The 22,762-nt window shown below is 46.7% G+C and overlaps 1 protein-coding gene across 1 annotated transcript in view; it reads left to right on the top strand.

Moving 5' to 3' along the window:
• The window catches only part of LOC119391145 (solute carrier organic anion transporter family member 4A1-like), a 227,065-nt gene extending 204,673 nt beyond the window's left edge, over positions 1 to 22,392 (top strand). Inside the window, exon 4 of the mRNA XM_037658821.2 lies at positions 22,138 to 22,392. Coding sequence (XP_037514749.2) covers positions 22,138 to 22,392 — 255 coding nt within the window. The remainder of the gene's footprint in view (positions 1 to 22,137) is intronic.
• The last annotated feature ends 370 nt before the right edge of the window (positions 22,393 to 22,762 follow it).

Here is a 22,762-nt window from a genome sequence, read left to right as displayed (position 1 = left end):
ATGGTAAAGCTGTTGTGCCGGACAACGTGCACATACAGACGTCCGCAGACTAAGAACAAATTCATCTGCCACACGTGTGCAGCACACAAAACATGAGGGTCTTTTTTATTGTTTTTTAGGTGTTTCTCTTCCGTCTGCCATTCAACGTGTTTGAGTATTTCGTTAGGATGCTGGCCCGTCGTGTTTGACCAGCGACCACATTTTAGCTCTCGCGTTCCTGTCGCGGCGGCCGCGTTTACTTTTCGAGTTAAGCCACAACTCGCTCCCACACCGAGCGGACCCTTTAGTTCTTCTTTCTGGCGTGTGGCGGTAGCACAGTCCACGTTGCACACAATGTAACTTAATCAACCGCACGGTAGGAAAGCGTGACACGCAGAAGCCTGCAGTGCCATCAACGCGTGCACTTAGACTACGCGTGCACTTGGAAAATACGCGTGCACTTAGTCTTAGGTGCACGTTAAAGAACTCCAGCTGCTCAAAATATATTCCGGGGTTTCTCTCATTATATACGGCGTGCCTCGTAATATTATCGTGGCTTTGTTATGTAAAACTGAAGAACCTAATGTTTTCGAGTCAGCTTTACGCTATTCGCAAAGACATTGATAATTAACACCAGTAAATTTATACCCTAATTTTTTTTTACAGAACAAGAAAATCGGCTCGTATTCGCCCTAAAGCGGCTGTTGGCTCTTCACAGGAAGGACTTCGATTCTCCCATTTGATTAGACCGCCTGTCTCCACTAATTAAAAAGTTAATTAACTTATTTCTTTAAATTCCTGTTGAACTTTATGTCACTAGTCATCTTAAAATGTCTGCCGCTACAGAAAAAGCAGTTATGAAGGCAGTGAGCTAGTATTCCATTTCCCTTACCTCTGAGAATTTTCGGACCCGTTTCTAGAAACACGCTGCAGACACATTGAATATGTGTTAATGAATAAACTATCTATCGCGGAAACAGCAAATGTTTGCTTAGCACAGACTGAAGGATGCGATAAAGAATACGATCACAAGTAAACGAGGGCGTTCTTTTACGAGAGAGAAAAGATACACGATACACGACACAAAGGGGCCGCGAAACGAAGACTCGTGGATGATTGACTGTAGGCTTGGGGGGGGGGGGGTCTCTTCTGTTTACGGCTTCTAGCTTCAAAAAAAGGAATAAAGCGCGGGATCACTGAAAGAAAGAAAGAAAGAAAGAAAGAAAGAAAGAAAGAAAGAAAGAAAGAAAGAAAGAAAGAAAGAAAGAAAGAAAGAAAGAAAGAAAGAAAGAAAGAAAGAAAGAAAGGCGTGACAGTGCACACGCTGCATCAAGCAGTATGAACATGGGTCGCCGTTGTTTACTCCCTGTTTCCATGCCGCCAGCGGTGATAAATAACAGCGGTGCGCAGATGTTTGCGATGAAGGCACCGGCCAACTAACGCAGGGCTTCTGTCGTGCTTTGTTATGGTAGGTGGCCACGGAGCACGTTACGAGCAATGGTTCAGAGACTGGATTGCACCTGATGTTAAGTATACAAGGTCGTTGGTTACCGGATAAATATACAGAAAATTCTCGAATACTCAGAGAGTGTTTTAAAAGGAATCTTTATTTTTAAAGCCATCTCTAATGTGTGATTCAGGTTAACGTAAAATTTAGAGAAAAAAGCTAAGCTAGTCGCCTGCTGAACAAATTTACTCATAATTGGGGAGTTATTCTGTGGTACATTTGATGGCCTGGTTTTTTTATTTGACAGTTTATTTTTGCGGGCAAATATGTTTAGAAAAGCAATAAGAAAAAACATGCACTTTATCAAGTACTATTTTGCGTGTGACTACATACATACATACATACATACATACATACATACATATATACATACATACATACATACATACATACATACATACATACATACATACATACATACATACATACATACATACATACATACAATGTATACTGGTACGCGTACAGCCGCGTCATCTGACGAACGTTGTACCGAAGTCGTATGCACTTGCTCGCTTTTAGTCCAACATCGTTTTCGCTATATCTGGCTCCCACATTATGAATGAAGCGTTTTCAACAGCATTTCTGAGACATTTCACGTATAAGTGGTGTCGGAAGAATAAAGATGTATTTTTTCTCGGACCCCTCCTCTTATATAATGATAAGCATATATAACACATTCATTTTTCAGCGTCACCCACGCAAGAAATGAAATTTGTCTGCCTTTTTCTAGAATCCACGTGTCCAAGCGCTCTCGCGACTTTACGAAAGAGGAAGCCACGTAGGAGCGCCTAAAAGCTTCGAGCAGCTCACGAAAGCGTAACACAACTCCGGCACGTGTCAATTTGTCGCATCTAATCATGCTATCATTTCCAATTATCAGACGCAACGTTTATTTCCGAATTTTAAAGGCAACCAGGGACTAAAAGCTTTTTCGGGTTGATCGGATTCCTCCCTTTTGCCCTCCCGCACCATGCTGTCTTTTACTTTGAAACTACAGCCCCAGCAGCTACATTACTTAAAATGCGACAGGGGGCCCTCGACAGGGGGCCCTCGTAACGTCGCCATCCTGCGGCATGTTAAAGAGTAAACAGAACACCACGGCCGGACTAGAGGGAAACGCGACGCGCGTCATGTCTCCCCTCTAGCCTGGATGCGAATTTTCTCTAGGCGAGCGTAAGTGAGAAACGCGGTGTTACAGCCAGGCGAGGTAGGTGCGCTCGCAGAGCTATTTTTAATATGGATAAATGCTATGAGCTAGGCCGAGGCTTGGGATAATGTCGTGACCTCGCGGTGTGTTAAGGCGTTCACAAAAGTGCACTTCTCCTATTGGAAACACGCCCAAGGGACGGACGCGTAGCAACGACGCGTTGCAGGAGCTCATCGTGAAGGCCACGGTCATGATGCATTACTTCACTTTACCGCTCCCAGATGGCGACACCACCCCTCCGGCCACGAGTGTTGTGAGAGGAAAATGTGAGATATAAAAGCCGCGTTTGTAAAGCCCTCCAGGATGTGTGACGGTGACGCAGTGGATATCGTACCCGGCATTTGTTGTTGCGGACCGAGAGATTGCGGGTTAGACTCCCGTTGATGGAGCTTTTTAGGGGCGAAGCTCCTTATAGCATCACCTGGTCGGTCGTCGCTCCATCCGGCGTTCCCCCGCCGTCGCGTCTCCCGTATCATTCAATAGATGGCGCTGTCCCATAGAGATGCAAACTGCAGTTGGGTGACAATATATTAGATGGCGCTGTCCCATAGAGATGTGTGCAATATGTGTGCAAAAAAAAGAAAAAAAAGAAAAAAAAGCAGCGGCACCCTGCACGCTAGATGGCGTGCAGTAATCAAAGCGGCGTATCGCTTTGATTACTGCTGGGCGAAACCACTGAACATTTCATAGTGTAACCATGATTGCTTCAGGAGCTTCGCCCAAGCTCGTCATCATTCACCCGTGGATATGCTGTAATGTTTTTCTTTATGTTTTTATTTGCCATCTGATCTTATGCATTTTTTCGGCGTCATTTCCGTGACCAAAATACGTCACTGAAGTCTTAGAGAATCCCGGCATAAAATACTTTCGTGGTTAAAAAGAAAAATAACTCAAACTCAATTTAACAAGCACTTGGGTTGGTGACGTCCACAAGTAAATGCACAGCAGGTTTGTCACTTGCGCTCCGAGTTCACGCGTGTTTGGCTTAAGTAAAAAAACAACAAATGAAGGCAGCTCGCAAACCAAGGAAAAGTTTCACATTACATTCCTTCCTTCTCTTCGGTTCCTTGGGAGGGTGCTTCAAGTTTCAGTGTTAAATTTTATAACGACCGAAAATACCGGCAATGACGTGGCGGTCTCCACTAAAAACGCTTTTCTTTAACGTTGGGAAACACAAGCTGTCAGTCGACTACGTGGGTGCGTCGGAACGGTATTTTGTTTCGAGTGAAAAAGAAATAGAAACAGCATCAGACTGCGGCTGACTTTGGAGGTGCAGTCGATGACCCGCGTTTTAAAGAGTTCTCTTCAGCTGCATTAACGAGACGATGTGTTTCGCCTAAATATAAGCGTAACGCTTATGACAGCGCTAACCTTGTCAGCACTGCACATAATCTGTTACAAGCGCTCGCTCCGAATCATAAATCACGTCCTTGATTACGCGTGGTGGTTTTACTGAGTGTCAAAAACGTGCAAGCCGACCTTAAAAAGCACTTAGTCGTCTTGAAGATCGTGCGCTGAAAAATGAAAAAAAAAATTATTCACTTCACATGAAGTTCTTGATGGGAAGCAGCAGGAAAAAAGAAACGCTACACTGGCTTTTCTTAGGAGTAACGCAAAAAAATGTGCTTACGTGATATAAGCATTCGCCTTGTTTGTTTCATTTTTCATAGCAAAGGTGCGAGGACATGTAATTGATCCATCCACAAAAGCACAAGCGCTCTAATACTATACGCATACGAAGACGTGATGCGGCATGCTTTCGCATGAGAAGTTCCACCCGTACCTTGCAGTAACGTTCTCCATAATATAAGCAGTAGTCCCCGTGGCGATATCCTTTTCCGGAATTGCTTTAGGATAAGGAATCGCGGAAACTCGTTGCCTTGCAACATATATCTATACGGAGCTCGAACGAGGGATGAAAGTACAGTCAGCCAAGCCAGACAGCGCAGCAGCTTGTCGTAAAACTATATCTTTTTCTCACAACCATGACTCAGAGTCAGAAAAGGGTTATACTACAGGACATGCGTTGCAACGTAGCATATTAAATCGCGTCAGAGTGTCGTCTGATCACTTATTCGAGTGCACCCCAGAACACGCCATGGTAGCTCGCACTCCATATTGCCACATTAGTGTTTGAAAAGCGGGGTCTGTGAGGCGTCGGTGTTGCAATTTAGGCTATAGTGATATTGGTATTGATTCCCAGATCTACTACACTGGGACGTAATTTCCTAATGTTTGCCAGGCTTCACACGTTTAAAACGGCGCGACAAGACGCGATATAACATAGGACGAAGAACGTATACGGTTTGCCGTACGCTTAACGCCTCTTCGGACGTCCCACTGACCACTGAAATTGATCGCCGCTAATTCCTATGGAGCCCTCCAGCGTGCAGGCGTTGCGGACCCGGTCTCAAAACTCCATCCGCGACGCTGCTCGAACTCAATAAAAGAAAGAAAGGAAAGACTTGCTAAAGTGAACCCGACACAACTTGTTCCACCGTAAGAGCGCTGGGGAATGAAAAAGAGCAACGAACAGCTTTGTACACTCAGTCACGGGTGAAATGTCACTCAATTTTCTTCCGCTAAAGCTGTCCGGGCATCCAAAAGAAATGACACGCTTGCGTCACACGCTAGAAGAGGCGGGGACAAGCACTGCAGCAGAACGATTGCGTATTGCGTCGTTTTATCGAGTCCAGCGTATCGCAACGCCGACCCGCACAATACGCATGACGTTGTCGGAAAAAAATATGCTGTCATTTTACGCAAGACACGCCTTCCAGACATTGGCGACGGTCGTCACCAAACCAATAACGAGCGTAACTAGACAGGGGATGCGGGTAGATTTCTAGTTACGATAAACTGTTGCCACGGCACAAGAAAGGAACGAGTATGATCACTCTGATGCCTATTTCATTTTTTCCCTCTTTTTTTCTTACGCTTCGCCGTCTCGTTCGAATTCCCAGCTGCTTGCTTCTCAAGCTCCCAAGGGCAACCCGAGAGCTTACCAGACCATGAGCGACATCGACATCGATCGTTCATTCTGCATCCGCATTGCGTGGATTCTCCAGCTTACGAGTCTCGCAGCCTCTGCTGTACTAAATAATAACACTCAGGGTGTCGCAGCACCAAGCTACAACGACATGTATGCCCATCTACAAAAAGAACATTCGAAGCTGCGCCTGTGAGACGCAGGTTCAGATGTCCCACAATTGCGAATGTGACGCTCTCTTTGTCTACATCCAGAGGTACTGTATAGCGACAGGTATAGGTTTTCATTGACCGCGATGTCGCAATAAATCGTGTGACGCAAGTGCATTCTTCTTATTGCGCGCAAGCACGTTTATAAAGGAGGAGGATGTCGTAGGTTGCCGGCAGATCTAGCCTTGCGTTGTATCAAGGTGACTGCCAGCCCGGTTTCCACCTTTCAGGTTACGTTGAAAACGTTGAAAACATGCCCATCTTTTAAAAGCGAAGCGCGGGCAGGCTACCAAGAAGGCGCACGCAGCACGAAGCAACAATCACATGCTGGTGGCCTACGAACTATCCCGTATGCGGTGTTGTGCCGGGCCCCATATCACCACACCAAACCCCAATTAAGTGCCACTCAAAAGCAGTCACGTGGGAGGCCTCTAACGTTTAAAACCTTCAAAAGTAGTCGCGACACCTCTTTCCTTAATGTCCATTGTCCACGCGGAAATAAAGATATAGATGAAAACTGCAGTTTCAAGAGTTTTCATATCATTACAGCAGTGTTGAGCGCATTGCCGAGAAGCTATATGTATTTAATCAGGTACTCTTGGAACCCCGTTTCTCGTATTTTTAGCGTTTATGTAACATTCCTGTCTGTGTATGTGACTGCGCAGTTAAAGTACGGCAATTTAGAGCGACCTAATTTGCAAGCGCCCAATACACGCCGTGTGAACACTTCGGTTTCGTGAACACTTTCATGCTGCGTGAACAATTCCTCTTGCGTGAACGTTTATGTCACTTGCACCGAGACTGAGTATGCGAACTTTCGTCCACGTGTTTGTCTACACTTGCGCTTGTCGACAACTTTACGATGACAGTCATCGCATGTAGCAGGGGTCCCAAACTCGCCTCAGCAAGCGGGCCGCAGTCCTTAAATGCAGTCCCGCAAGGGCCGGGGCAGTGAAGAAGGTTGCAGCGGGAGAAGAGGGAAGGGGGGGGGGGAGGGCTTCAACAAGATGTCAGCTAACGCTGCCATCAGGAACAAGGTCTTTCCCATATCTCATAATTGTTCATTTCTGAAGGGAGTTTTGAGTGAGGATTCGAGAAACATCCAAACCAATCTCCAGAATCACTGAAATGTGGACATCGATTCTGAAATACAGTTTCTGTTACACGGTTATGTTTAAACCCATTATTACCGCATGGGGTGCCTCACGGAAAGAATGCTTGAGACCGTTCATACCTCTGTATCCCATGAACATACCTGTGAAGCAAATTAAAAAAAAAGATTAGTTTGTGTGTGTGTGTGTGTGTGTGTGTGTGTGTGTGTGTGTGTGTGTGTGTGTGTGTGTGTGCGCGCGCGCGCGCGCGTGTGTGTGTGTGTGTGTGTGTGTGTGTGTGTGTGTGTGTGTGTGTGTGTGTGTGTGTGTGTGTGTGTGTGTGTGTGTGTGTGTGTGAGAGAGAGAGAGAGAGAGAGAGAGAGAGAGAGAGAGCGAGCGAGCGAGAGAGAGAGACACGAAGACAGCCATGTACTACGGGCCGGGCTGCTAACGAAAGGTTCGCAGGCTGCGTGTTCGAGACCCCTGGTGTAGTGAGATGAGCATCCGTAGCCACACAAACGTGGCAACTTTTTTTTAGATGCACTTAAAAAAAAATAAAAGGCAGACGTACAGCTTGGACAGCGTGAATCAGAGTGACGCCTGCGCTTCGCTGGGAGTATACAGCTGTCCGCATGCGATAGATGTTTCCGGAGCAACTCAAGCATTAGAATGCATTGAGGCCCCTAGTGAGGAAGTGGAAGTGAATTATGAGCGAAAAGTGTAACTCCGCTTTCAGCCGACTTGCCTCCCGGGAGGACCGTTGCCTGCGGCACCGAAGCGACACGCGAGCCCTGAGGGAACCACGCCCCTAGCTCGAAAACCAAACTATTATAACTAGCTAACTCCCGACGCGCGACGACTTTGACGAGCCTTCTTGGGAAACTCTCCATTTAACACGGCCGCCATTATATAGCCGCTGGAAAGCATGAGCGAAACTTCCACCGAACAACCCTCTTCGCTTCGGTCTAATGCCACTTCTGTGTTGACGGTCCCCTAAACTCTGGTAGCCTTCGAGCCCACCAGCTCATGAAAAGTTGTGGAAAGAGAATATGAGTGGTTCTTCGTGTTCTTTACTATTGAGTTGGAGAAATGAGAAAGAATCGCGATCATTCATTGTGCACTATATGATTTGATGATCATGTAACACCAGCCGTTTGCCACAATCATTGATTCTTTTATCTGATGCAGCGTACCATCCTGGTTATCTTTCTTCCTTCGTACAAGCGTCTCTATTTATAAGTTACTCTTCTAAATGCCCGTAACGAGTCTTGTTCAGTCAATGTGAACCCTAATATTTTTGTTTTATATGGTGTCCTCTAGAGAACATGACTTGGGATAGATGACGTTGGCTTAGTTGCTTTGCGAATATTTCATCAATTTTACCGAACGGCAGGTTTAGGCGAACGACAATAAGAGGGCCAAACTGCGTCTTAGTATTGTCACGTGGTCGTGACGTTGACAAAGACAGCAGTCAGCACGTCCGAGATGAAACTGTTTATTTGGCCGAACTTGTGGCCGGGAAACTGAAATTCAATCTACAGCAATACACTGATAGCGGCGGACAGAGCGTCGACCTTCGATCAACTGACAAGCAGTCAAGCGCGTCGGCTTTTATACAGGCGCTATCGAACTTTCCAGCGATATCGCTGTTGGCGGCGTTATCTCTCGACAAAGCTGTAACATTCTCGTGCGGCGCGTAATCTTAACGGATTGTTCCAAAACAATCGCGAAGCTTCCTACACATCACGGCGAGGCTTGCGCAGCGCGTTGCCCACAGTCTTTGTGGGTGAAGCTTCAAGGCATGAAATATAACACTCGCGGCAGTATAGTGACAAATAACGGGCGAACGACGGAAGACCCAGCTTAGAGCCAGTGTTTTCTCAAGGATACTCGCAAGATGAGTCTTCCGAGAGGCGCTCTGTTAAGCTCCTCCGGCAGTTACAACGACACCAGTTCGCTTGAGCCTCGTCCTAGTTCACAGAGTGAAACATCACTGTAATTTATGCCAAAGCGGTTGACCCACTACCCATTGACCACAGCATTGTGAAAGCAAATATTCGGGGTTATCGAGTGAGATATCTGTTCGTGTTTGCTGTGCGATCAGAAGCCATGCTAGTTAACCTAATTGATACGGTGATTAAGGCGAAAGCCTTAGATGCCTCATCAAAGGCGAAAATTGACCGTCGGCGTCCGGTGGCGTCGGCGGCGTCAACACGAGTCATGCAAAAATCATCATCGCGTGACGACGTCACCATATGACGTCAGCGTGACGCCACAGATTGCCAGAATTCGTTACGTCACATGATGACGTCAATACATGACACTGTCGCTAGGTCAAGGGTGGGCCGATCACGGAGGCAAGGCAAAACCAGCTGAGGTGCAGACAGCTTGCAATGCCTCCGATCCTGGAAGTAGGTTAGGTGCACGTTAGAAGCAAAAAGCTTTCAGCAGTGCGGCGGTTTGGGCGCGTTGGTATTCCATCTTGAAAAAACTATAAGCGCACAGAAAACACGGACGACAAAAAGACAAACATATGCACACACGTAGGCGCTTTTGGAAGGGGACGTGGGAGGATCAATACATGGACTGCGAAGAAAAAGGAGATGGCTTTCGCCTTCGAGCCGTCTTAGGCGAATGCATAAGGGACACTGTGAGCTTTTTTCTTTTTTTTTGCCTATCTGTGCTCTATTTCTTGGCTCACACGTGCCTCCTCCGCGACGCCTCGTCGCTTCGTCTTCTTCCTCCACTTCCGCTTCGCCTCTAGATGGCGTTGCTTTGAACTGACACACACTACGACTCCAATTTGACCGATGGTGCATGTACGCTTGCGCGTAAAAGAGAACTTTAGAAGAAAACTTAAGTTATATTCTGGTGTCTTACGCACCAAAGCTACGATATGATTATGAGAGACGCCGTAGTGGGGGCCTCCGGATTCATTCCTACTGCCCGCGGTTCTTTAACGTGCACCTATATCTAAGCACACGGGTGTTCTTTGCATTTCACCCCTATCGAAATGCGGCTGCCGTAGCCGGGGATCGAACCCACGCCCTCGTGTATTGCAGTGCAACGCTATAGCCGCTAAGCTATCATGCCTGATAAATATCCACTACAGGTCAAGTAACTAAAGGATGCGAATCGAGAGACCACGATAGCATTAAATGTACGCTCTCGAGGAGCGAGCACTCGAAGAAATTCTAATCACGTGAAAATGTCTGAGCGACTAAATAAGATTAAACTTATTTCGTCACCTATCTCATTATTTTGCGCGGCGGTTTCCTCGCATGGTCTTTCCTTCCTCTACGGGTTGTTTGTGTTTCGAGCAGAGGAAACATTGGCGAAAGGAGAGTTCTGCCGCGCAGTCTTCGCTTCATGAATAATGTAGGAAGGCGGCAGGAGAACTCGAACTACTGAAACCCCCTATCGCAACCCGGCCACTTACGTTCCGTTTGATGGCCTCCAACTTAAAGGCTCGCTAAAGCGAAAAGGAAAACAAAATATTATTACAACATCATATCTTGCCCCATTCGAATGCTCGCTTCTCGAAGGACGTGGTAAAACTATCACGAAGAGTGGGTCAAGTCGAAAGACGGACAGCCTCTTCTTGTCTGCTTCGTGGGTATTATGAAACGCCCAAATGAATCAAATTAAATGACCGCGAGAATGTGGGGACGCACTAGCAATGATGGTGTTAGTACAATAGCCTTAGATGAGATTACCTTTTTTTCACGAAAAGAAATGCAACAAATAGAAGGAATGTTAACCTCATAAACACATGTGTAAAGAACAACAACAACAACCACAGCGGCGGCCACAATAACGTCTCATCATCGCCCATGACGCAGCACAGAGGCGAACATAGCAAAACACCAGACAGCCTATGCAGGTAAGAGACAGGCGCATAGGAAAACGAACGCTCGTGTTTCACCTGACACTGAAACCGCAGCCGGAAAATACAAATTTCGCGCAAGCAACAACAAACGGTGGTTATTCTGGGCTTTTGGTTCTGCTCACAATCGATAAAGCTGTGCCATTTGTTCCACTGAGTGCCCGCAAGAGGCGTAGCACACGCCGTTGGTCCGGACCAAGTCTCATCGATTCGGAGAGCAGCTGGCATTCACGCACGATGTAGACGCGTGGCGCGAGCGCTTCTGGTAGACCAGCTGGTTTATTCGCCCGTGGCAAGGAACAAAACAAGCAAAAGTAGGGCTGCTGCAGCCTGAATTGCGCCCGTCCGCCCGGCCAACCAAAAGCGACATCGCTGTGCTGCTGGCCGTCTTTCCCTCGCTTGCCGGCTTATACTTACAAACCACAGCACCATCTCTCTTCAGGGCAGGTTGGACTACGCATGGGAAAGCCAGCAAGAAAGGGAAGCCAGAAAAAAAGGGCTTCTCTATTGGTCTCCCTCTGATCACTCACCTAGCGAAACAGGATGAAGGGAAGCTTCATGCAAGGATTACCAGCGCGCAATGAGCGAGTCATCCACAACTCCTTTCTCTGGGATACGCATTAGCTAATGTTCCACCTATAGCGTTCACGGAAGGCTCTTGCGCTGGGATCCTTACAACAAGAAATTCCAGCCAATTCAGCCAGACTCTGTAGATATATTTGCGAAAGCCAATAGAAATTAAGAAATTAAAGAAACGCTTGGTACTGGTTCCGCGCGTGGTTGCTGAGTGGCTTACCTTAACCGTTATAGCCGCTCTGCACGCAGTTTGGCGAGAAAGAACTTCAGCTCTGTTCTTGTTTGCTTTGAAGCATTTTCCACGAGGCAGACAGACCCAGTGACTGTGAGAACAGCAATGCAAATGCCCCACGAACGTAGCCATATGCAACGCCACGATGCGGCCCGTAGCCGGAAGCGGGGATCGGGGTGGGCTAGGGGCTAGGGTCCCGCCTCCCTCCTCCTCCCCCCCCCTCTGAAATTTTTATGGAGGGGGGTGTTTTACCGTAAAAAAAATAATGAAAATAGGTGTTTTTCTCGATTAGTGAAGGCATTCAGCAAGCGCCCCCCCCCCCCCCCCCCCGCCGAAAAAAATTCCCGGCTACGGAACTGGCCACAATGTTACACGGCTGAGCGAGATATCTTCACAAATTTGCTTCTCCGCTAAAGCACGTATCACAAATTCATAATGCCGAAATACTGCCTTCGACGTCAGCGAAGAGGGCGATATGAATGCATTATATAACCACAATGTCGGCTCACGTCGGTAGGACACATGTCACAGTACGAAGATACGGAATGCGTCACGAGCCTACATTTCGAACACTGCACAGTGGTGATGGACAAATGAAATGCGGCCTGGAGAAACAACGTGCAGGAAGAAGAAAAAAAAAAACAAGTGGTGTGTTTTATATAAGAATGGAATCCTTCAGAAAGACTGCGGCACTCGGCACGTCAATCCTTCAATAAGTCACGCCCACACGTCTCTGATATCTCCACGCGCAGTGTTCCGACGTTTCTTTTTTCTGGGCTCGCGTTTACGCAACTTCTCTTACTTGACGTTCGTGCGCCTATTCAACATCGCCTCAGAGTCACGCCGCCTTATCGCTTCTTATCAAAAGTGGTATGTTCCCGAACGCCGAGAAAGCGTTCCTGTACCAATTTATTGGCGTCCGGGGTAATGGGGTACCGGGTAATGTGCTAGCTGTAGCCGGGAAACCACGTCCCAGGCAGGAGTAGATGAGTTCCCATGTAGGAGACTGAACAGCTGAAATCTGCTGTTTCTTAAGGATGCTTCAAAGCAAAGAAGCAATACGCATTGCGGGTGGCAAATTTTCAGACAAGGTCACGCCGCGTCTGAAGTAGCGGGCAGGTGAACTTTAAAGGGCCCTTAAACCACCCAGAGGTCGAAATTTAGTTGTTTCGTTGCTGCTGTGCATGAGTCTACAACGAACACATAGCTGTAAGAATGTTTCGAAACGGTGCCGTAATATTGGAGTTACGCTCGTTTGATGATACAAAAGACGCACTCGCTCGTTTCGCTCTTTCCTTCGCTTTGCTCCGGTCGGTCACTCATCCCTCCTCGTGGCCGAGTGTTCCTCCTCACCGCGCGAGGAGAAAGAGCGGCGAGCGTACGCACCTGCGAGCGGGCAAACAGGTATTGTCGATGACGAGCGGACGACATGTTGACGTCATGGATAACACTGAGGGGATGAGGGTTGCCGAAAGGCCCGGAGACGAGAAGGGATTGTTTCTTGTCATTTGTGGGGCGCCCGTGGCTTAGCGCTGCCGCGTTTGGCATTGTTGGTTGTGACTGCATTGTTAATTCGATGCGCGCATTTACTTGAAAAGTTAAAAAATTAACCGAGGTGGTTTAGGGGCCCTTGAAGGTGTTGCCCGTTCAAGTGGTACATGCATACTTTTTTGGATGTTCCGAGCGCTACCTAACCTCCTCCGAAATATACACAGTGGCCCGCGCCTATAACGAATATGCGGAGAGCAACTTTCTTCGTTATTTTCCTTTCATAACGATTAATTAAAATTATTTCATAAATAATATTTCATTGACTGCAATGCAAAGCTAAGCGCGCACAGAAACACGGTGACCGAGCATAGCGTGACAGATACACGCTTACAGTGACGAGAAAAACTAACGCAACTGAAAGAATGAAAACGCACAACAAAGAACAAGCACGCTGCTAACGTATACCTATAAAGCGTAACACCGCGCTACGAAGTTTCAACTACAGATAAATAAAACCACCGCTCTTGCACCCAGTGGAGATGGTCGACTGGAGAAGCTGAATGGGGCGGCCCCGATGCTTATCACTGGGTTTATCACGCAGCCATTCCACTATGTGAATGTTGCCAATTAGCGAAGCTGTGTAGCATGCCGCACAAAGGTGACACTGTATTTTGATTAACGGTACAGAAAGTCCGTTTTGAACGTAACGTATGCTCCCTCAACGTTCTCCAATTGAGCAACACGGGTCTTTTTGCCGCGGCATGCGTCGTCTCGAGCACGATCCTGCGGTATTTCGAGCACGATCCTGAGGATCCATTTGAGCAGCATGCGCATTTTTGCCGCATTCTCCGTTTCGCGGCACTTTGAGTGGACCACTGGTGAGTAGTGGGCTTTAGCCAAATTCTTTGGCACATATGCTTTTCGCCCGTGGACACGTCTTCATTTTTAGTGCAGCAATGGTGAGTAGTGTGACGTGCAAATTTCTGTGGCACATACCCGCGACGGACATCGTGTTCACCTTGGCAAATGCAGCTTCGCAGTAAGATGGTTACGCAAGGAGATACTTCTTCTTTCCTACTTCCTCTGCGTCTAACTGGGGCTAATTTCCGCATTTTCCTAACTAGATAAGCGCCAATCGCTAAATTATACTCAACGCGTCGGGTACCTGATTTTGGCACGATTGCCTTTACGTTTGAACAAAGCGATCTATCGTTATGCCTGCAGGGTTCAGCGCTTTAAGACGAGCTACCCTAGAAAGGACAATTTCGAGAAATGCAAGAAAAAAGAAAGAAAGTAAAAGGGCTAAAGAGAGATATGGGTTGGAGGACACAGATTTTTTTTCCCTTCTGGCGCAAAGTTAGCCCGGACTCACAAAGGAACAAATCTTCGCTTCTGGGCCGCGCGTTATTCGGGGAACTACTCAGTTAAGTCCGTCTACATGGACCGTCCCCGCGCGCTAGTTTTAAATGTGTGAGTTCGCTAGTCGATTTAATTATCTGTTCACGACGGTTCCTCGGAAATTTAATTTCATCGAGCGGTGTGTACACCCCTCGTCTTCTTTATACCAGCAAATCTTGCACGGCTCTTTTAGTGTTGCTGCCGCTGTTGGTCGTGTCTTGCTGTCGTTACTGGGCGTCCAGTACATATACGAAGCTTTGAAAAGTGGCATATATTCCTGGCTACTTTACTAAATCGAATTAACATTCTCTCTCTCTACCTCTGTTTCGTGACAATTACAGTGCCGACGTAACGAAAGCAATAAACACAGTGTGGACATCGCGTGCTCTAGTTACTGCCTTTTCTGAAAACGAAGACCATATACACTTATTATTATTCGGTTCTATTGAGCATTATTTGCATCCGTTCGGAGACTACAACTAGGCATACGTACATAAAAAATTGTCAGTATAGGAGCCAAATGCGTGTCTGTTAGCAAGAACCCAAGCTGGAGTAGTGCCTGTCCAAAAATAGGCGCCATACTATGGGGGGGGGGGGGGGGGGATCGGAGATCTCTGTTCGTTCCGCGTTTGTTCTGCCGGTGTTACGTCACAAAAGTGGGCGGTCCGCAGCTCTCTTCCGCCGAGAGGAAGAGGACAGCCAATTGTCAAGCGGTGAGCGGCGAGCTTTCCGGAAGTAGACGCGTATCGTTTGTCCTCGGCAAGGGGACCGTATATTTCAAAACGGAGTGTTTCCCGCCTTCTAATAGTGTTGTTATACGAAAAGATATTGTTTTTCTTCTCAAGCTCAAACAGTTTCTGAAACAGCAATAGGCTTGAGCGCTGATATTTATTGGTGTTAGTTTTTCTAACGTGCTCGCTATGTGAAGCCGCGCACGCGAAAAAAAAAGAGAAAAGTAGCGGTTGGCGCAGTTTTTCAAAATGTCGTCCCACCGGAATGTATGGCTTGGCTCCCGGGTGTCGGATCGTCAAAAGGAGCTTCTGCTGGCTTTTATATAAGAACACCCACAGATAGCTATGCCGTCGGGCCCGCTGGGGCCGTCGTCCACGAGTGAGGACCGGGACGACACGTGGCAGTAGCTGGTAGCGCTTTTGAATTAAGAAGTCCCTGCGCGTAAGACCACAGCCAGTGGCAGGCCCGTTCATTTCGTTCGCACTGTTCGTTTCGAGAACCGAAAGCGACGCCGCACTCGCTCATGTCTTCAAACGCATCTCGCACCTCCAACCGCAGGAGAAGCACACGTCGCAAGCGCCATTTTCTCAAAATCAGCTCTTGCGGTAGCTGCAACTGCCGCATCATGCCGTGCGAAGCCGTTTGTTCGCTAGAGAGAACGTGTGCGAACGGCCTCGCGCTCCGTTCGTTTGTAGCAGACGACATGCTCGTTATGACGCGTTATGACGTCACCAAAAAATAAAAGATCACGCAAAAAGAAAAATGGCTACGCCCCTCAGAGACGTGGTTTTTTCCGGCTTCGGCCAATCGCGTGCGCCGCCAGAATGGGTGCAGAACGAACGGCGCAGAACAGAGATCTCCGATCACCCCACTCGCTAAGACGCGATATGACGTCACCAACAAAGAAAAGATCAAGCAAAAAAAAAGAAATGTCGACACCCCCCGGCCTTGAGTGGCATCTCCCGCTTCAGCCAATCAGCGCGCTTGTTCTTCCCCAGGAGAACGAACAAGCGGAACGAACAGATCTCCGATCGCCCCCATACTTAACGAGAGAGAAGTGCATCGTAAGCATTAGCAAATGAAATCTAAACAATTTAGCTCGAACATGTGCGAGAGCTTTCGGCAGAATCACGTGTTTCAGGGCACGTCGTTAAGACGTCTTTGATTAAACTATATTAATCTTTCGCAGTCTTGAATTAACGATTATCGCACCTACATCGTGAGATGAAGCTTGGTATTTAGATAAAGAAATTCATGACAGGTGGTCGAGGCTATCCTAAACCTCTTGTCCCAGGTCGTTATGACGTCATGAAGTCAGACTTCGGGAAAGCCTTCTCGATACTTAACAATTATTTACCAGCAGAGACGTCCATCATACGTACATGCCACAGCTGGAGTAACTTTCTATTGCAGCTGCGTTTCGTGAAAAGTAAGAAAAGAAAGGCATCACGTTTTCTAGTTGGCGAGTAGTCGCAGTGAGAACGTAATCAAAACACGATGGTAAACAAGACGACTCGCAGGAACTTGAGTGCCCGTAATGAAATCAAGACGACCGGCGCAAGCAGTCCTTGAATAATTCGACGAAAAAAAAAGTCTCACGCCTGTTTCGATTCTTTCATTAAAGCCTCATACGTGCTTTCTCGGTTAAGTAATGCATTCTGTGGAAGATAAGAGACCATCTTCCTTTCATCCTTATTCCTTTATCAGATTAGCGTTTTCCTTAGTTCACCAGACTTGCACGTTTCTCGAGAAGTCTTTCCGAAAAAGTAAGCCCAGCCATGGCAGAGTTTATTTCCCTCATTGTATTTCCTCTCAGGGAATTAGCGCATCGTAGAATTCCTTGTTTGTGCAAGCTGCCGTCTCAATAACAAAGCAGCCAAGCGTGAATGTATCAGGACTTCGACTAGCTATATTTTAAATTTCTTTTCTTTCGCGAGTGCTTCGGCTTCCGGATACAGTGGTAGTGCGAGCTACTGTAACATAATTACTTCCGTTTGCATTTGAAATGCCGTACCTCTAGACAGTGGGACACCCATAGCGCCTTCGGCGAAACATGCGTTGAGCATAGTCTCAAGCAGTGTTGAGCCCAAGTTGACATAAACAGAAAGAATTACTTTCGCTGTATTGTACAGAGGCTACTGATACACTTTTTTTGTGTATCAGCGAGTAAGGGCTGACAGCCGGAAGCGTTGGCTTGTGCTTTAATTTCACAGAAGACTGTCGTAAGGAAAAAAAATGCAAACAAAAAGCTGGCTTTTTATGCACTCTTCGCATTCACTGTCGAAAGCATCTTTCTCTTGCATTCAATGCCGAGTACATCTCGGCTGCCTGCATTATTATCACTCAGTAGTTTTCAGCGTGAGCTGTTGTTTTCCAGTATACAGAACGGAGCACTATATACGTGCAAAAAGAAAACAAGGAAAAAGAGCCAGAAAAAATGAAAATAAGAAAGGAATCAGGTAACGCGGGGCAGTCTCACACGTGCCAGAAAAACAAAACAAAAAAAGGATATGCACAATTGGGAAGGGCACTTCTCGATATCATCATCATCATCATCATCATCAGCCTGTCTACGCCCACTGCAGGGCAAAGGCCTCTCCCATGTTCCGCCAATCAACTCGGTCCTGTGCTTTCTGCTGCCACGTTATACCTGCAAACTTCTTAATCTCATCTACCCACCTAATTTTTTGTCTCCCCCTCACGCGTTTGCCATCTCTTGGAATCCAGTCAGTTACCCTTAATGACCACCGGTTATCCTGCCGACGTGCTACGTGGCCGGCCCATATCCATTTCTTCTTCTTAATTTCAACTATGATATCCTTAACCCCCGTTTGTTCCCTGACCCACTCTGCTCTCTTCCTGTCTCTTAAGGTTACACCTATCATTTTCCTTTCCATCGCTCGCTGCGTCGTCCTCAATTTAAGTTGAACCCTCTTTGTAAGTCTCCAGGTTTCTGCTCCGTAGGTAAGTACCGGTAAGATGCAGCTGTTATATACCTTCCTCTTGAGAGATAGTGGTAGACTACCATTCATGATTCGATAGTGCTTGCCGAATGAGCCCCATCCCATCCTTATTCTCCTAGTTATTTCACTCTCATGGTTCGGCTCCGCGGTTACTACCTGTCCTAAGTAGACGTACTCCTTTACAACTTCCAGCGTCTCGCCACCTATCGCAAAGCGCTGTTCTCTGCCAAGATTGTTCCACATTACTTTAGTTTTATGCGTATTAATTTTCAGACCTACTCTTCTACTTTCCGTATCCAGTTCAGTAATCATGAGCTGTAATTCGTCTCCCGCGTTACTCATCAATGCAATGTCATCAGCGAATCGCAGGTTACTGAGATACTCTCCATTAACTCTTATCCCTAATTCTTCCCAATCTAGGGCCCTGAAAACCTCCTGTAAACACGCGGTGAATAGCATTGGAGAGATCGTGTCTCCCTGTCGTACGCCTTTCTTTATTGGGATTCTGTCGCTTTCTTTATGAAGGACTATAGTGGCTGTGGATGCGCTGTAGATGTCTTCCATTATGTTTATATAGGCTTCGTCGATGCCCTGATTCCGCAGTGCTTGCATGACTGCTGATGTCTCCACCGAATCAAATGCCTTCTCGTAATCTATGAATGCTATGTATAGGGGTTGGTTGTATTCCGCGCATTTCTCTATCACCTGATTGATAGTATGAATATGGTCTATTGTTGAGAAGCCTGTACGAAATCCTGCCTGGTCCCTTGGTTGATTAAACTCTAATGCCCTATTAATTCTGTTAGCAATTACTTTTGTGAATAGCTTGTAGACAACGGACAGTAAGCTGATGGGCCTGTAATTTTTCAGGTCCTTGACGTCCCCTTTCTTATGGATCAAGATGATGTTGGCATTCCTCCAAGATTCTGGTATCCTCCCCGTCGAGAGACACTTCGTATACAGGGTGGCCAGTTTCTCTAACATAATCTCTCCACCGTCTTTCAGCAGGTCTGATGTTACCTGATCCTCACCAGCGGCTTTGCCTCTTTGCATTCCCTTTAGGGCTTTCTTTACTTCTCCTGTTAATACTGGTGGGATGTCAGATTCCTCTGGGATATTACTGCTTCTTACATTATCATCCTGACTGTCTCGGCTGCTGTACAGATCTCTGTAGAACTCTTCCGCTACCTCAACTATTCTATCCATATTGGTTGTGACCTTGCCATCCTTGTCCCTTAATGCATACATCTGATTTTTGCCTATGCACAGTTTTGTCTTCGTAGCTTTGAGGCTTCTTCCGTTCTTTAGAGCATGCTCAATTCTCTCCATATTATACTTTCTTATGTCGGCTACTTTACGCCTATTGATCAACTTCGAAAGCTCCGCCAGCTCTATTTTGTCTGTTGCATTTGAGGCTTTCATAGCTTGACGTTTCTTAATGAGGTTTTTCGTCTCTTGGGATAGCTTACCAGTGTCCTGTCTAACGACTGTACCCCCGACTTCCACTGCACACTCCTTGATGATACTAGTCAGATTATCATTCATTGCGTCAACGCTAAGGTCGGTTTCCTCGGTTAAAGCCGCGTACCTATTCTGAAGTGAAACTCTGAATTCTTGTACTTTCCCTCGCAGAGGGAAAGTACAAGAATTCTTGTACTTTCCCTCGATATCACTGTAAAGCAAATGTAGATGAATATCAAATGAAAACAGGGCTTTATAACGTTACTGCACGCTCAAAAAGAAATGAGCGTGCATTCGAAAAAGGTTTGTCTTAAAAGACGGCTTTCACGGAGCTAAAGAACGGCACATATGTAGATCACTTCTTCTTCTCGTTTTGCATACATTTCTCTCTAATAGGAAAAAAAAAAGGTTTTCACAAACTCTGTCTTCCGGTCTTGCTCGAGGGATCACATTTCTTGTAGCCGCCACTTGTGGTTTCATTAACTGTACTTGGCAACTCGGATCTGTCCTGCTGAACTCAGTGGATTACCTGCGGAACGCAATGATAGAATAAAAGCTTAAAAACTTTTGCTGAGGTTTTAAAGCGCAATAAAAGTTTTAAAAACTTTTATTGCTCTGTTTTTGCGTTAGCTTTCGTTCTTATTTTTATCCTTTTCCTGCATATTCTATGACTTCTATAAGTGAGAACACACGCACACGCACACACGGAGAGAGAGAGAGAAGGTGAACAGGTACAGCTTTGAGTGATACGCTCGAGATGTTACGCTCGTTGGTTGTATGGCTTGCTAATCCAAAGGGCCTAGCTGGTTCACGTTCATGTTGAAATGCGCTTGATAAAACAGTTACTGAAGGACTAGAGAACGACGAACATTCGTCTACTTGTTCTTCCCTCGACCTCCTTTAGTCCTTGAGTAAGATACTGCAAATCGGTTCTGGGGAATCCCGCAAGGTGGCAGAAGGGCGGAATTTGTCCTGGTCCCCAGACCATTGCGGGGTTTTCGACAACTAAGGAGCTTTCTTTCAGAGAAATCCGCATGGATTTGTTTGTGGCTTCGTGCTACAAACGGGTGGTTGTCAATTTCCTTTCAGTATTCCTTCAGTAACTGTTGAACTAAGCGCATTTCAACATGATTGCCGCCAGTGTTCGCGTGCCATCAGCTGCAGGTAAAAAAAAATTGGCAGATCCCACGCGTTGCGGGAATCTATTTCATGCGAAGCAGTCAGCGAGTAGTTCTATGCTACATTTTTTGGCTTTGAGCCAAGCGTTACGAGGTGGATCGACGTGTTTTTGTAAGTGTAGTAGTTGTGTGCACACCGTGGGCTTTCCAGGAACGTCGGCTACACTGGCGTTTAAAAGGTAACTTATGGCCTGACGTAACGTCAGCACTCGCGTTAGAGCACAGACTTCAGTATTCTTGAAGCGAAGTGCACTTTACGGTGCGATGCTGTGCATACCATACGTAACTTTCGTGGCGTATTCCTCCAGGGTCGAGCAACACTTGAATGTAACTTGCTCATTCATAGAAATACAACTGTAATGTTTATTACACCGCTATAAAAGAGGATCCAACACTGGAACCACAGACGCTGATCTGATATGACGCATGTATCGTAGGAGTACATATGTAGTGTTTATTGCTTTCTTGTAAAATTAGATAGCCAGAACCACAACCACAATTCACGTTGCGCGGACATTACTCCTGCATAGGCTGTTTTTCCAAACCAGTTTATAGACCTGGCGTGGCTCTGTGGTAGAATGCCTGATTGCCACGCAGAATGCTTAGGTTCAATTCCTGCTGGGATCCTAATTTTTATTCTTTCCATTCGTCGGGTCAACACTGCCGATGCCGCTTTTTCTTATCGCTATCTCATTTAATTTACCAATGTCTGCTCTCACCGTTCGTGGGTAGATAAAACTGTCAATCACCTGGGGCACGTACACTGCCGCCCGTGGTAAACGAGTATGCGCCACACGTGTCTGGAGGAAAGGGCTTGACGACGTACGCGACAGGATTTTCACGTTATTCATGTCATGACCCGACAGTTATATTCGACAAATCCTTTTACCCTCCCATGCCAATTTTGGTCTACACAAAGTTAGAGGTGATCATGAGAGCATCCAGACGTAGGCGGCTAGATAGACAGATACGTAGATAAAAAAACGCTCAAAGTGTCAAAGGTTCGCTAAGAAATGCTTCGCATATAAAATGCCTGTAGTCCCTGCACCGATTGTGCAACGCGTTATAACGGGGCTCAAGTATTACACACGCCTCCTGTAAGATCGGGTGCAAGTGTATACAAATATCCGTTCTATAGAAAGCGTGGTATGCGAGTTTCCTTATCGTCGTTTGGTGTTTGCTCGAGGGCTTTCCATTTTAAATGTGCCTTTTTTAAACGCCGTGAATCGTTCCAGAGCCTCTCGTCAAGCGTGCCGACAGGAGGGACACCTCAAGCTCAAGAGGCCGAAGACGACAGGCCCTGCGAGCAGCAAGGAGATGGTGGCATTGCCAGTGTGGATACCGACGTCAAGGACAAAGATAGGGTAAACGGCGGCAACGAAGGGAGGACTGCGCTCGACGAACCGAATGGACAAGCATCGAGCAAGGAAAGGCTTATCCCGCCTGCAAAAAAAAAGAAAAAAGAAAGAAAGAGAAAAGGCGCTAATTAAACAAGCAATAAAAGAGACACAACGATGCCTTTCACATAGGCAATCGATCTAGATATACGAATCGGAGAACTCAGATAGAGTCACAATCTTTTCTTCTTTCGCAATTCGGTCTCATCATGAAAAAAAAATTGGGGACAAGCTTCGCCTTCAATAGTTATACGCGATAGCGATATCTGGCCCCATCCTCATCGTGCTCTGTTTCATCGTCCTCTGTTTCATTATGTTCAGTCGCCCGGACTCGCGCGCACACACACACTCTCGACATACCTATAGTAAAGCCAAAGGTTTCCGCGCTCTTGAACGGCACTTTTATGATAACAGTGTACCCACTGCGTGTGTGTAAGAATATGCGCGCACTGATGTGTATGCC

This window comes from Rhipicephalus sanguineus, chromosome 4 (assembly GCF_013339695.2).
Source record: "Rhipicephalus sanguineus isolate Rsan-2018 chromosome 4, BIME_Rsan_1.4, whole genome shotgun sequence".
Classification (NCBI taxonomy): domain Eukaryota; kingdom Metazoa; phylum Arthropoda; class Arachnida; order Ixodida; family Ixodidae; genus Rhipicephalus; species Rhipicephalus sanguineus.
Note: the sequence above shows the minus strand (reverse complement) of the source record. Positions and strands in the feature narration are given on the sequence as shown.